At 26.8% G+C, this 14,996-nt stretch overlaps 2 protein-coding genes across 2 annotated transcripts in view; one reads left to right on the top strand and one right to left on the bottom strand.

The window, feature by feature from the left end:
* Positions 1 to 1,153, bottom strand: part of LOC113374618 (metallophosphoesterase domain-containing protein 1-like) — a 3,101-nt gene extending 1,948 nt beyond the window's left edge. The window contains exons 1-4 of the mRNA XM_026614595.1: positions 809 to 1,153; positions 470 to 740; positions 168 to 394; positions 1 to 94 (exon numbers count right to left, since the gene is read on the bottom strand). Of these exons, the coding sequence (XP_026470380.1) occupies positions 1 to 94; positions 168 to 394; positions 470 to 740; positions 809 to 1,079 (863 nt within the window). The 5' untranslated portion in view covers positions 1,080 to 1,153. The remainder of the gene's footprint in view (positions 95 to 167; positions 395 to 469; positions 741 to 808) is intronic.
* A 2,164-nt stretch (positions 1,154 to 3,317) lies between these two features.
* On the top strand, positions 3,318 to 10,288 carry LOC113374619 (RNA-binding protein 26-like). The gene is made up of 3 exons (XM_026614596.1): positions 3,318 to 3,574; positions 9,485 to 9,603; positions 10,254 to 10,288. The coding sequence occupies exons 1-3, from the start codon at positions 3,516 to 3,518 to the stop codon at positions 10,286 to 10,288; spliced, it is 213 nt and encodes a 70-aa protein (XP_026470381.1). The 5' UTR covers positions 3,318 to 3,515.
* The last annotated feature ends 4,708 nt before the right edge of the window (positions 10,289 to 14,996 follow it).

Below are 14,996 nucleotides of genomic sequence, written 5' to 3' on the forward strand. Positions count from 1 at the left end.
TCAAAAACTATTGGTGGATTTGCAGGCATGTAGTTTAAATCACAAGTTGAAGCGTTAACAAATATTATTTTTCCATCAGAAGATACACCATATCCTGTAATAAAAAGTACAAATACTATAAATATCACATGTAAAACCACCAACCGGGAAAAATATTGTGTTTGTACCTTCATGAATGTGACCAAATACATGATATTTTGGTTTAACTCTTTTTTGGATTGTTGTGAGAAGTTCTACACATCCTGCACGGACTCCTGAACAACACAAATCACCAAAACCAATAGGTGGGGTGTGTGTTATTAATATATCTATATTTTCTGGAATCAAATTCCACTTCTTCAAACATTCCTTGCCTCTTGGCAGATTGAATGCCCATTTGCAAAATTCAGGTTGCCTAAAACAAAGGGTAATGTGAGCTATTTATTTGGTGTAATGTTAATTTTATCTATTTGGTTATTAAGTTTATTACCATGGGCTTCCATATATTTTCAATCCACATACTTCTATTAATTTGTCTTCTAAGTATATACAATTTGATAAATGCTGTTTTATATTTTCTGTAGTTATTGCACTTGATATTTCATCTTTTGACATTCCAAGTGTAGGTATTTCATCTAAGATACTTGTGCCTGTGTGTTGACAACGTTCTGATACATTTTGTAAAGGATGCGTGAAATTTGAGTCAAAACTCAATTCGTGGTTGCCTGCTATCACTATTTTGTGCTTATGCGGTAATTCACCTAAGATTGAAAAATATATATAAAATCAAAATTGGCAGAGGTCTAAAATCTATTATTTTATATCTAACCTATCCAATTATTAAATTCTATCACTTCTTCAAGTTTTCCACATCTAGTAAAGTCTCCGGCATGAATAAATATATCGCCCGGGGGTACGTCAAATTTTATATAAGGCGTCAAAGAGTGCGTGTCACTCATACAAACAACTCTCACTTTATTTGGGGCCACTTCTGTTTTTGGGGGTTTCACTGCGATTTTTATTACTCTTTGAGTCTTTGATATCTCTTTCCATGCTTCTGTCGGTTTTTGAGATAAATGGTGAACTTCTACAGTGGCCATTGTCAATAAATATTTTATAATAAACGATAAATAATAAAAAATATGTTATTTATAAATCTTAATTAGCACCTTTGATTTTGACAGTTCTTTAGGTTTTGGGGTTAAAAAATCAATGAAATGTCAAATTCTTTTCGTGTTTTTAGGTTGTCATTTTGCAAGAACAAAGAGAACAAAACAATAGAGAAGTTCACTTTTTTATCTTGGATAACTTATCAATTTTATATTTAAAAAAGTCACTTAACAAGCTTATTTAATAAATGATAATTATTTATACATAAATATAACAAAAAAGTTATAATTTTATATGTGTAGTGTTTTCTTCAATCACAATTTGAAAATACTCTAAAAAGGAATAACAACAGATATATTTTTTAACGAAAAAAGAACATGCCGTCAAGGTAAGGTAAGTCAATTTAGGTTTCGTACGTCATTAACTTTTCGAAGAAAAATTTTGTTTCTATAGAAAGGGAGTACAATAGATATATATTTTTTTACAAAAAAGAACATGCAGCTAGTTAAGGAAAAGGGCAAGTATATTTAGGTTTTGTACGTCGTTAGCTTTCTGAAGAATTTAGTTTTTGATAGAAAATAAGATTAGATTTTATATCTTTTTTATCCACATTTAGGTCATTTAGGTCTGCATTTGACAAACAAATTTCAAAAAGTATAAGGTCTATGATGTTATCACATTAGTTGTGTTTTGTTAATGCTTTTTTTTTGTAAAATACTTAAAAACAAAGCTTATAAAAAGCTTATATTCGGCCGAATACCAAATAGTTAAAATCAAAGGTGCAAAATAAAGAGCTTGCGATGAATCTGTTTTGGTTTACATAATGTGATATGAAGAAATAATTTCGTTAAAATATACAATATATAATAATTTAAACTTTATCGACTTTTGGCATTATCAATAAACACGCGAAGAAATGTTTTTCCGAATATTCACAAGATACTTTATTGTTATGAATATTTAACATGAATCAGCAATAAAATCATTCATTATATTCAATATAAGCATTTTCAAATAGAGAATTATTATTGGTTTTTTATCGCAGAATATACGAACTTGATCAATTTTTATTTATTTTGTTATAATTAGCATTTCTAATATATAAGAAATAATATTGAATTTATGAAAAAAAAATTAAATATTTGTTAAAGAAATAATTGGAAATACATTTGCATACATGTAAAGAATCGCTATTTTCATGATTTTATCATTTACTTCCCTATCACATGTAGTATTCAAGTAATTGGTATTTGGCCGAATAGTATAAATGGTGCCAAATATTCCAAATAACAAAGAGCAGCCGAATAGTGGTTGCAAATCTAGGTAAAACTTGAATAAACATGTGGAGCGTAAGTAATATAACAATTACTGATAGTAATTACATTAATACAGGCGAGCTTAGATGACAAAAACCTGCCGAATAGTTGCCGAATATTCGGTATTCGGTCTTTGGAACATGGCGAATATTCGATATTCGGCATTTTGCCAAATATACTATTCGTTGCAAGTTTACTTTAGACACATCGACACATATAAAGAGTTGATAAATCTAGAAGAAAATATGCAATAAAAGCGTATTTGTAATATAAAAATAAATGCAAAAATTTAGAAAAAACCGAAATGTAATTTTAAGTCGTGTTACGTTATTAATTTATATTGATAAATGATATTGATCAATATATATAGATAACATTGATCTGATTGTTGATAAAAAGAAATGATTTTGTGTCATTAGTGAAATAAAATTTAGAAACAACGAGGCAGATAATTGGTACTTTAGAAAATAATAATTAAATACTAATATACAAAGTAATATGTCATTGACAACAGTGTATAAAATTATTGCAGAGTACAATTAACATTTTTATTTATATCTTAATAATAATAATAAAAAAATAATAAACAATTATTTATAATATAATAATAAATATCAATAATAAATAAATATAATAATAATAATATAATATCCACTCTTATAATAAATATAGAATATAAAAATATAAAATATAAAAAAAAAATAAATGTAATAATAATAATATAATATCCTACTCTTCTTTTATCTATTATAATATCAATTAATTTTTAATTTATCGCTAACTTCATTTCTCAACTGCAACAATGTCTGCCATATCATATCTCTGTTATATCTTTTTGTTATCTTTGGTAAAAGAACGAGCGACGTCCTAGAGTTGTCAACTCGTTAAACATCATTCGCTTTCGTTCAAAGTTCGTGTTTGTCTATTTTTCAATATGGTGGGTAAATGTCCATGTCTGTATATCAAGTGCAATTGACTCAACAAAAGTGATAAAAATTTAATAATTTTACCCTGTGCACCTTTGTTGTATTTGAGTTGACGTTCATTAAAGTATTTATAAGAATTGTATATAGTGTTTTAATAAACGATTGTGAGAATAAAAGTTTGATAATGATCATAAATGATCCAGATGCTTTCAAAACTTGGCTCACTGCCATTCTAGAACCTCTGTAAGTAGGCCATTTTTTCTATAATCCGTCACGTGTGGTACAATTATATTATTTTCTCCATTTGGTACGAAAAATTGATAATGTAAATTTGAATTTGTTATCTATACTTTTCTACGCTGCATATGATACGCCGTAATGTTACACCATATTGTTTATATTTTTGTTATGCAATAAATAGCCTTATAGTCTTTTTGACGTTCTTATAGAAATCTCTTGAAAATCCAAATAAAAGCCTCCGAAGCTTGTTTAAATTATAAAAATGTATCTTAGTTTGTATGAAGAGTTTTCTAGAATATCTTCTATAAATATTTTTACCGCCTACGCGGAGTGTTTTGATATCTGGGAGATCCTTGAAAATTTAATTAACTAATATGCTAAAGTACTTCGTAATCGTTCAATAATATAAATTTTATAATATATATTTCAAGATTAAAATAAAGTCTGCAAGTAGAAAATAACCAATTGAAAAAATCATTGTTGCAAATGAAAATTATAGATAACATTTTTATAAAGTTGAAAATTGTAATACTAGTAATAATGTGTTTGACACGAAGTTGAACTACAATTTTCTATAAATAATATTTTCTTATTTTAATAGGCTAATTCCAATTTTTTTCTCTTTAAACTGCTTTATTCTAAAAATTTTTAGGTCAAAGTCCTTTATTCCAATAACTATTTTTTCTTAAATAGCTGTATTTCAAATTTTTTTTCCTCTCTTAAATAGCTTTGTATTCATATTTTTCCTTCAAATATATAATTATAATAATTCCTCTTATAATTATAATTATTTTCTCTTAAATAGCTTTAGTCCAACCAATTTTTCCCCTTACATAGTTTTATTTCAACATTTTTTTCCCTCTCCCCTCTGAATACCTTTATACCAATTTTTTTTTTCAAATAGCCCTATTTTTATAATTTTTCCTCTTAAATAGCTCTATATCAATATTACTTACCTTTGAATAGCTTCATTCCAATATTTTTTTCTCTTTAAGTAGCTTTATTCTAACAAATTTTTCCTCATAAACAGCGTTATTTCAACAATTTCCCGCCTGAAAAAGCTTTATACTAATATCCCCTCTTTAAATAGTTTTATACTATTTTTTTTTTCAAACCTTTCTTTAAATAGCTTCTTATCAATATTTTTTTCCTCTGAATAGCTTTATTCCAATAATTTTATCTCTTTAAATAGTCTTTTTTTAGTCTAACAAACTTTCCCTCATAAACAGCTTTATTTCAACATTTTGAAGTAGCTTTATACTAATACCCCTCTTTAAATAGCTTTATACCAATTTTTTTTCAAACAGCCATTTTTTTATTAAATAGCTTCATATCAATATTTCTTCCCTCTGAATAGCTTCATTTCAATGATTTTACCTCTTTAAATAGCTTTAGTCCAACAATTTTTTCCCTTTATATAGCTTTATTTCAACAATTTTTTCCCTCAAATATTTTTTTCCTAATATTCCTTCTTTTAAATAGATTTATACCAATATTTTTTTTTCAAATAACCCTATTCTTTAGTCTTTAGCTTTAGTCCAACAAATTTTGTCCCATAAACAGCTTTATTTCAACAATAACTTTATACCAATTTTCTTCTCTCTTCAAACACCCATTTTTAATATTTCTTTCTACTGAATAGCTTCATTACAATCATTTTATCTCCTTAAATAGCTTTAGTTCAACAATTTTTCTCCTCAAATGTTTTATCTTAATATTTTTCTCTTTAAAGTTTTATACCAATATTTTTTCCTTCAAATAGCTCTATTCTTATCATTTTTTTTGTCAAATAGCTTCATATCAATATTTCTTCCCTCTGAATAGCTTCATTGCAATAATTTCATCACCTTAAATAGCTTTAGTCCAATAACTTTTTATTCTAAACAGTTTTATTTCATTAGTTTTATGTCTTCCATATATGTATAGCTTTATACTAAAGTCCCTTTTTTAAATAGAGTTATACCTATATATTTTTTCCAGGTAGCCTTATTCTTATTTTTTTTTTGCTTAAATAGCTTCCTATGAACATTTCTTCCTTCTGAATAGCTTCATTCCAATAATTATATCTCCTTAAATAGCCTTAGTCCAACAAATTTTTCCCCTTACATAGTTTTATTTCAACATTTTTTTCCCTCAAATACCTTTATACTAATGTTTTCCCTCTGAATACCTTTATACCAATATTTTTTTCTTCAAATGACCCTATTCTTATAATTTTTCCTCTTAAATAGCTCTATATCAATATTTCTTACCTTTGAATAGCTTTATTCCAATTTTTTTTTTCTTTTTTCCATTAAATAGCTTCATATCAATATTTCTTTCCTCTGAATAGCTTCATTCCAATAATGTTATCTCCTTAAATAGCTTTAGTCCAATATCTTTTTGTCCTAAACTCCTCCTTAAATAGCTTTATACTAATGTTCCTCCCTTTAAATAGCTTTATACCAATATTTTTTTTTTCAAATAGCCCTATTCTTATCATTTTTTCTCCTTAAATAGCTTCATATCAATATTTCTTTGCTTTGAATTGCTTCATTTTAATAATTTTATTAATTGATTGTTTTATTTTCATAGTTTTATCTCTTTAAATAGCTTTAGTTCAATCATTTTTTTTCCTTACATAGTTTTATTTCAATAATTTCTTCCCTCAAATAGCTTTATCCTAATATTCCTCTCTTTAAATAGCTTTATACCAAATTTTTTTTGTTCAAATAGCTCTATTCTTATCATTTTTTTTTCCTTAAATATCTTTATATTAATATTTCTTCGCTTTGATTTGTTTCATCTCAATAATTTTATCTCCTTAAATAGGTTTAGTCCAATAGCTATTTTATCCTAAATAGCTTTATTTCAGCAATATTTCCTTCTAAAATAGCTTTATACTAATGTCTTTTCCTTTAACTAGCACTATACTAATATTTGTTTCAAATAGACCTATTCATATAATTATTTTCTCTATATATTTTGGTATCAATATTTCTTCCTTTTTTTCATTTCATTTATTTCAATAATTTTTTCTTCTTTAGTTTTATAATAGTTTTATTTCAACATTTTTTTCTTAAATAGCTTTATAATGTTTTCTTTTTTAAATAGCTCTATACCAATATTTTTTCCTCGAATACTCAAAATATATACCTATAATTATGTCTCTTAAATAGCTTTATATCACTATTTCTTTTTTTTAAATATCTTCATTCCTATATTTTTTTCTTCTTAAATAGCTTTGGTCTAATAATTTTCCCGCCTTAAACATCTTTATTTCAACGTTTTTTTTTCTCTTAAATAACTTTATACTAATGTCTCATTTTTTTAAATAGCTATATACAGATTTTTGTTTCTTCAAATAGTCATGTACCTGTAATTTTTTCCCTTATTAAGCTTTATATCACTATTTCCTCCTTTTGAAAAGCTTTATTCTAACAATTTGTTTTTCTTAAATAGCTTTAGTTCATTTTTTCCCTTTAAATAGTTGTATTTCAACAATATTTTTGAACTTAGATAGATTTATACTAATATTACCTCTTTGAATAGCTTTATACCGCCATTTCCTACCTTTAAATAGCTTCATTCCATTTTTTATCCTTAAAAAGCTTGTCATAATGTGTCTTTTTTTAAATAGTAAACTGATTTTTTTTTCAAATAGACATATACTTATAATTATTTCCCCGAAAGGGTTTTATATCATTATTTCTTCTCTTAGAAAAGCTTCATTCCAATATTTCTTCCTTCTTAAATAGCTTTAGTTTAATAATTTGTTTCTCTTAAATAGCTTTATTTCACCAATTTTCTCCCCCTTCAATGGCCTAATACTCTAATATTGCTTATTTGAATAGCTTTATACCGATATTCCTTCTCTTTGAATAGCCCCATTCCAATGTAAAGTTTAATATATTTTAGCCCTTAAATAGTTTATTTTATCAATTTTTTTCTTTAACAGTTTTATACTAAATCTTTCCCTTTAAATAGCTTTATACCAGCGGTCGGGAACATTTTTAATTATTACTACAAAATATTTTTGTTTGAGTTGATATTACCCCAATGGCAAAGAGAGATTACCTTTCTACGGTCTACTACGTAGCAAATATAGTAAATATCAATTAAAAATACATACTTTTTATCACTGCTTTAAACAAACTTTCTTCCTTCAAATGACATTATTTATACAAAAATGACTTCCCTTTAAATAGCTTCATTCCATTTGTTCTTAAATAGCTAAGGTCCAATACATTTTCCCTTTAAAGTGCTTTATTTCAACAATTTTACCTACTTAAATAGCTTTATACTAAAATTCTTCCCTTTAAATAACTTTATACTAACCTTTTTTTTTCAAACCGCCATATTCCTATAATTTCAACTTTTCAATAGCTTTATACTAATATTTCTTCAATTTAAATTGTTTCATTCCAATTTTTTTTACTTAAATAGCTAGTACGTGTATATAATAGTGTAATATATTTTCCCTTAAATAGCTTTATTTCAACCATTGTTTTCCCCTTAAATAACTCATACTAAAATCCTCTCCTTTGAAATAGCTTTATACCAATCTTCTTCTACAACAGCCATATTCCTATAATTTCACCTCTTTAATATTTTTATACCAATATGTCTTCAAATTAAATTGTTTTATTCCAATTTTTTCTACCTAAATAGCTATAGTCTAATACATTTTCCTTTTAAATAACTTTATTGCAACCATTGTTTTCCCCTTAAATAACTCATACTAAAATCCTCTCCTTTAAAATAGCTTTATACCAATATTTTTTTCTTCAACAGCAATATTCCTATAATTTCACCTTTTCAATAGCTTTATGCCAATATTTCTTCAATTTAAATTGTTTCATTCTAATTTTTTCTCCTTATAAATAGCTATAGTCCAAATACATTTCCTCTTAAATAGCTTTATTTCAACCATTGTTTTCCTTTAAATAATAGCTTTATACTAAAATCCTCCCTTTTAAATAAATAGCTTTACACTAACTTTTTTTCCTCAAACAGCAATATTACTACAATTTTTCCCCTTACATAGCTTCATACCAATATTTCTTTCTCTTTAAATAGCTTCATTCCAATTATTTTTTCTCTGAAATAGCTTCATTCCAATAATTTTTTTCTCTTAAATAGCTTTATTAAATTTAAATTATTAAATTACAATTATTTTCGACTTTTAAATAGCTTTGTTCCATTTCCTTTCTTTAATAGTAATATTCCAAAATAATTTTCTACTTAAATAATCTCATGTTTTTGCAAGAAACTTTACTTGTCCTATATTCAAATGATAATTTTTTTTGTGAAGTATATCTTTAGATACTAAACTTAACTTAATTGAATGTTTTTTATATTTATTATAAAAATTGATTTTAAATAGAATTTTTATACTAAAATCAAATGAGATAAAAATTATGTTTAATTTTAATATTTTATGTATTTTTTAAATGATTTGCCTTTGCAATGAGATCTCAATTAATAATGTTTAAATAAATTCTATTACAGAATATATTATATTTACTATAGCTCTCATAACATTATAGCAGCGTTTCTCAAACTTACATCTTCCAATGCCCCCTTTGATGATCCAAATTTTTGTACCGCGCCCCCCTACCAAATTTTTTATACTTATATAGACTTTAAAAAGAACCTTTTTTTTAATTATAATAGTGAGCTATATAAGTTGATGTAATCTTGCATGTAAAAAAAAATTAGTCAGGGGCCTCTTATCGCCCCCCTGGAAATTACAATCCCCCACTTTGTGAAAGACTGCATTATAGTATGATACCCTTCGGCAATAAACTCATTATATAAAATGTAATTTAATTACGAATTTTATATATTGAAATATATCTTTGTTGAAATTGAAAAAAAAATCATGACATGATTGTTCCAAATTTTGTTAATTATTGTTAATTTTTTTTCCAGTTGTGATGCTGATCCCAGTGCTCTTGCCAAATATGTATACGCTCTTTGTAAAAAGGATCGTACTGAGAGTGAACTTAGGGAATCAATGCTTGATCAGCTAGATGTATTTTTACAAACAGGTAAAGAAAATAATTTATTGTTCAGTAGAATCCTCTGTAGAACTATTTGTACAGTATAAAATAATGGTCTGTATTTTTACTGTGTAGCAATTTGGAAATGAATGAATAAATATATTGAATGCATGCTCAGTTTTATTTCAATAAGAATAAATTAATAAATAAATTAAAAAAACAGGGGATAGTACTGCCTTAGGGCAGGTCTATATATTGTATTTTTCGAATTTGTTTGCTCCTGCGGGCTCAAATGTTTCCAAATTGTTAAAAAAAATTCTCTGAAAGTTTTACATTAATTTTATTAACAAAGTTTCTTATGGAAATAATATGGGTGAAATTCCATTTGTTCTTTAGAATTTTATAACATTGTATTTTCTTATTTTGATCATAAATAAAAAAATTACAACAAAAACTTCATATAGTAAACAAAGTAAGTATTTACTTAGGAAGAGGAACTACGAAACTTTAGTTGGAGTGAGTACTATCTTAAAGTTAATATTAAGAGCTAAAATTTCAGAGATTTTTTCTTTAACAGTTTTGAAGCATTTGAGGCCCTGGGAGCAAGGAAATTCGAAAATATCCATATTAAGGGCTAACCTAATATGTATGGATAATATATGTTTATAAATACTCATTTGTAAACGTATCTCATTTAGATAAATTATCTGGAGTAAGAGTTCACAGTACATAAATATTTTACAAATTATTCATAATAGTTCATTTTGTGATCTATTTAACAATTAATATATTTATAAACACATCACATGCACATACAGATATGATAATTATACTGATATAAAAAGAATTTTTATTCATAACACGTTCAGTTATCTTTCACTACACCATGTTATTAGTTGAATACTACAATACGTTGAACGTACTTTTATCAACAATAGTAAAATATATAGAAAATATGAATGAATGAAATTATCATAAATGAAGTAGTAATGAAGTAGTAATGAAAATCTTATTCTTTGCTTTAGCTTTTTATGATAGAAGGACATGGTTTAAATTTTATTTTAATGCCGGTAATCCCTGTTTTTGAGATATGTATAATAAAACTCGTGGAGCATGGCATCGTACCTTAAGACAAATTGCTGGAACTTCCTGTACCAAACATTATTTTTTTCAGAAGAGATTAATTTTTTTTTAATTTGAAAAATTAGATTTTTGAGAAATTTCAAATTTTTGAAAAAAAAGTGAAGATTTTTTTTTATTTTGAAGTATCGCACTGCTTTAGCTGCATAGAGAAGCAATATCAAAGCGCGTAAGCGCCGCGTCGCCGTCTAATGGACAAACGATGTTACGGAACTCATAGAAATGTAAACAAAATTGATACACATTATTAAAATCTCAATTTGATGTGCGTATGTCTAATGATCATTTTTGACCGCCAAATTGCATTTTTTTTACTTTCTTTTACTAGATTTGCGAAACCGCTATACCTGCCTTTTAAAAAATTTAATCAGTTCTTCATCTTGTCAATACAAGTAAAATGTTTTTTGAATTATTAAAATCAACGGCTCCGTTCTCTCAAAAACTGAGTTACCGTTTTTGGCACTTTTTGCTCCATATCTTCGGAACGGCTAGACCTGCCTTTGCCAAATACTAATCAGCACGTCTCCTCATCAATACGAATCGAATGTTTTTGAATTATCCAAATCGGTTGATCAGTGTTTCCGAAATCGTCGACGGAAATTTGTATCCACACACACGCACATCAATTTTTTCTAAGGTATGCCAAAATGTTCAGAAACCACTGAAACGTAAAGATATATAAAAAAAATTATTTTCCATTTTCAGCTCATTACTATAACTACCCTATGGAAAGTTGGAAAAAAGACTAAATGATTATAAATATTATTTTTCGTCAAAAGTGTGGCATTTTAAAAATAGTAGAGAACCATTATGTTGTTTAAAATGAAAAATACTCGCCAATTATAGTGTTATTATTTTTTTTGTTCAAACTTTCAATTTTGTTCACATTTTTCAAAATATTTATACCGGTATTTTACCGGTTTTTAAACCGGAAATACCGAAATACCGGTATGGTCATTTTTTATCGGTATTGCATTCCCTAGTTTCTACCATGCTTTGAAAAAACCAAAGTCTAGTAATTTTTGGAAGTTCCAGAAGTTAATTCAATCTATATTCAATGTAGGGTTTTTTTTCTAATTTTTATAAAGTTATGATCATCATTTTGCTATTATCAGGATAAAAATTTAACATAAAAATCTCTTAAGAGTTTAAAAATAGAATTTCCAAATGTTGCAAGAATACCTAGAAATATAAACTAACAATAACATAATTCTTCGCATGATATTAATTGTTATTGTACAGACGCAGATGAATTTTCTATTATTAATTTTATGTTTTTAATTCTGGAATGCAAATATTTTTAGTTCAGACATTCCAGTTATGCCTGATCAAAAACATTAAACTACATTAATCGTAGTATTTATAAATATAGAGTTTATTATTTCAACTGCTTATTGATTTTGTATATAAATTGTTTAGCATTTTATTCCACCAGTGGTGTTGTCGGAAATTATTAAGATTGACATTCCATTTATCGGGATCAAAAATATTAAACATTAATAATTGTAATATTTATAAATATAGAATTCTTTGTACTAATTGCTAATTGAAAAACATTTTATACATTAATTGTTAAGCATTTTATCCCGACAGTGTTGTCGGAAATTGTTTAGACATTCCATTTATGCTTGATCAAAAACATTAAACAGTATTAATCGTAGTATTTATAAATAGTTTATTATTTTAACTACTAATTGAAATGTGTATATTATTTGTTTAGCATTTTATTCCGGCAGTGTTGTTATCGGAAATGTTTAATTTGTGGTTGGCTGTTTTATCAATTTTCGGCAGATTTTTCTTGTTCCTAGCAAGTATGTATTGAACATTTGTATGATGTTATTTTAATTTCTCAGAAAAGTTTGGTTTTTGGCAGATAATCCAATTCCTTAATTTCATGCTTTTGAGTTATTCCTCAAAAAGGAATAGAAATAGGTTTTAAAAATACAAATTCTTCTGACTATTGTCTGTGATTTCGGAATTGAGAGAGATTAATGTATAAAGAACTTTCTTCTAAATCTGGTCCTGGTGATGTTCGGGGTTTTCTGGTTTGAGTGATCTTCGAGGCTGCTTTTGTACTTGACTGAATGAGTTTGTATTTCATGGATTACACTGCTGATGTCGACATTTTTAAGGATAAACCAATTTGGATAATTTTTTGAGGCATTCTTTCTTGTATTAATTTCTTGTATTAATTTATTTGGACACATTTTAATTTCAATGATGTGTATATTTTTTAATTTTTTTTTTGGTATTGTCAATCAAAATATACATTATTTTTTGAAACAAAGTGCTGGTCTTTATGCTTTTAAAGAGTTTATCTCCAATGAGATCTTCTTTTTTTAGCATTTTATTTTTTATCTTACGGCAATTTTTTTAATCTTCGTGAATGAGATATATGTATATGAATGCAAATTTGGATTTTGGATCGTGTTTTTGGAAAACAATTTTTTGGTGGAAATTACTTGTTTTGAGCCTGATAAAATAAGCCTGATTGTTACGAGTACCATTTTTCTAACACACATCCTACTTTTCCAAACTTTTATAACTAAACACTTCCTACAGGTCTATAATCCTGATTTTTCTTATATAATTTTTGGATTCGAAACTACTTTTGGCCACCTTAATATTTTATAAAAAAAAGATCAGTTAAAAATTTAAATTTTAAACTCATTATCTCATAAATGAGAATTCTAATTTTTAACTTCCCGTAGGGTAAGTTATAGTAATCGCAAAAAAATCGAAAATGAAAATTTTTGCATTTCTCGACGTTTCAAAACCTTCTGAACATTTTGGCATACCTTAGAAAAAAATGGATGTATGTGTGTGTGTGTGTGTGTGTGTGTGTGTGTATGTATGTATGTATGTATGTATGTGTGGTATGTATGTGCGGATACAATTTTCGTCGACGATTTCGGGAACACGGATCAACCGATTTGAATAATCAAAAAACATTCGATTCGTATTGATAAGGAGACGTGCTGATTAGTTTTTGTAAAGGCAGGTCTAGCCGTTCCGAAGATACGGGCAAAAAGTGCCAAGAACGGTACCTCCGTTTTCAAGAGAACGGAGCGTCCGATTTGAATAATTCAAAAAACATTTTACTTGTACTGACAAGATGTAGAATTGATCAAATTTTCATGGAGGCAGGTCTAGCGGTTTCGGAGATCTAATGAAAAAAGTAAAAAATAATGCCATTCGGCGGTTAAAAATTATCATTAGACATATGCACATCAAATTATCAGATATTTTATAGAGATTTTAACAATAAGTATATTTTTTTACATTTTTATGGGTTCCGTACCAATGCTTATGCGTTAGACGGCGGCGCGGCACTTGCTAGCTTTAACATTTCGTCTCTATGCAGTTCAAGCAGTGCGATTGCTTTGAAAAAAAGAATTTCCAAAATATGTCAAAATGAAGAAAACATTTTTTTCAAAAAAATTTTTTGTATCCAAAAAAAAATTTTTTTTTCAAAAAAAAATTTTTTTTTGCATATAATTTTTTTTTTCAAAAAAAGTAATTTTTGTCAAATTTGTAGTTCTCAAATCTATTTTTTTAATTAAATTTTTTTCAAAAATGTTAATCGTTTTTAAAAAAATAAATTTTGGTACGGGAAGTTCCAGCAATTTGCCTTAAGGCACGATGCCCTAATTGCCTTAAGACAGAATTCCACTTACAGCTAGTTTATTATAATTTCAAGATCTTTAGAGGTGTAATTTATAACTTCCCGAAGGAGAAGTTCATGTTTTCATAAAAAAAATCCCATGTTATGTTTTCTCGACGTTTCAAGCCATTCTGAATCGACTGAGACTAAATTTGAAAGAAGTATGTGCGTGTGTGGGTGTGTGTGTGTGTATGTGAACAGATTGGGCGGCTTGTTTTTCCGTATAGCAGTGTCACTCTTGCGAAAACACTCGAAAGGGTTAAAACTAGATAGTAATATCTAGTCTACAAAGAACAGCTATTTTATATTACAGATATATGTTAATTATCAAATTGTACTTTTGAAAGGTTGCACGCTAGTAGTAGGCCTTTATCAATTTTTATAAACTAATTTAAGTTACAATAATAAATTCTGAATAATATATGCAAATATAATAAATATCAAATTAAAACAAAAAACAATTGTAATTAAAATATGTAATTGTATGAACATATGTTGTCAATGACTGAATTCATCGAGGGGGTGCTTTATTTTTAGGCTTCGTCGCCTTGTGTCTTTAATAATAAACCTGGTAGACAAAGTCTAAATTTCCAAATATACTCACGTTATAAAATTTCTATGACAAATACAGATGGTT

Source organism: Ctenocephalides felis, unplaced genomic scaffold (assembly GCF_003426905.1).
Source record: "Ctenocephalides felis isolate EL2017-DRISC unplaced genomic scaffold, ASM342690v1 CF-g0.4_SCAFFOLD_01886, whole genome shotgun sequence".
In the NCBI taxonomy this organism is placed as follows: Eukaryota; Metazoa; Arthropoda; class Insecta; order Siphonaptera; family Pulicidae; genus Ctenocephalides; species Ctenocephalides felis.

Coding starts and splice junctions, on each gene's coding strand:
- LOC113374619 (XM_026614596.1), top strand. CDS start 3,516: ATGATCATAAATGATCCAGATGCTTTCAAAACTTGGCTCACTGCCATT. Junction 3,575..9,484: donor ACTGCCATTCTAGAACCTCT/GTAAGTAGGCCA, acceptor TTTTTTTTCCAG/TTGTGATGCTGATCCCAGTG. Junction 9,604..10,253: donor AGATGTATTTTTACAAACAG/GTAAAGAAAATA, acceptor TATCTCATTTAG/ATAAATTATCTGGAGTAAGA.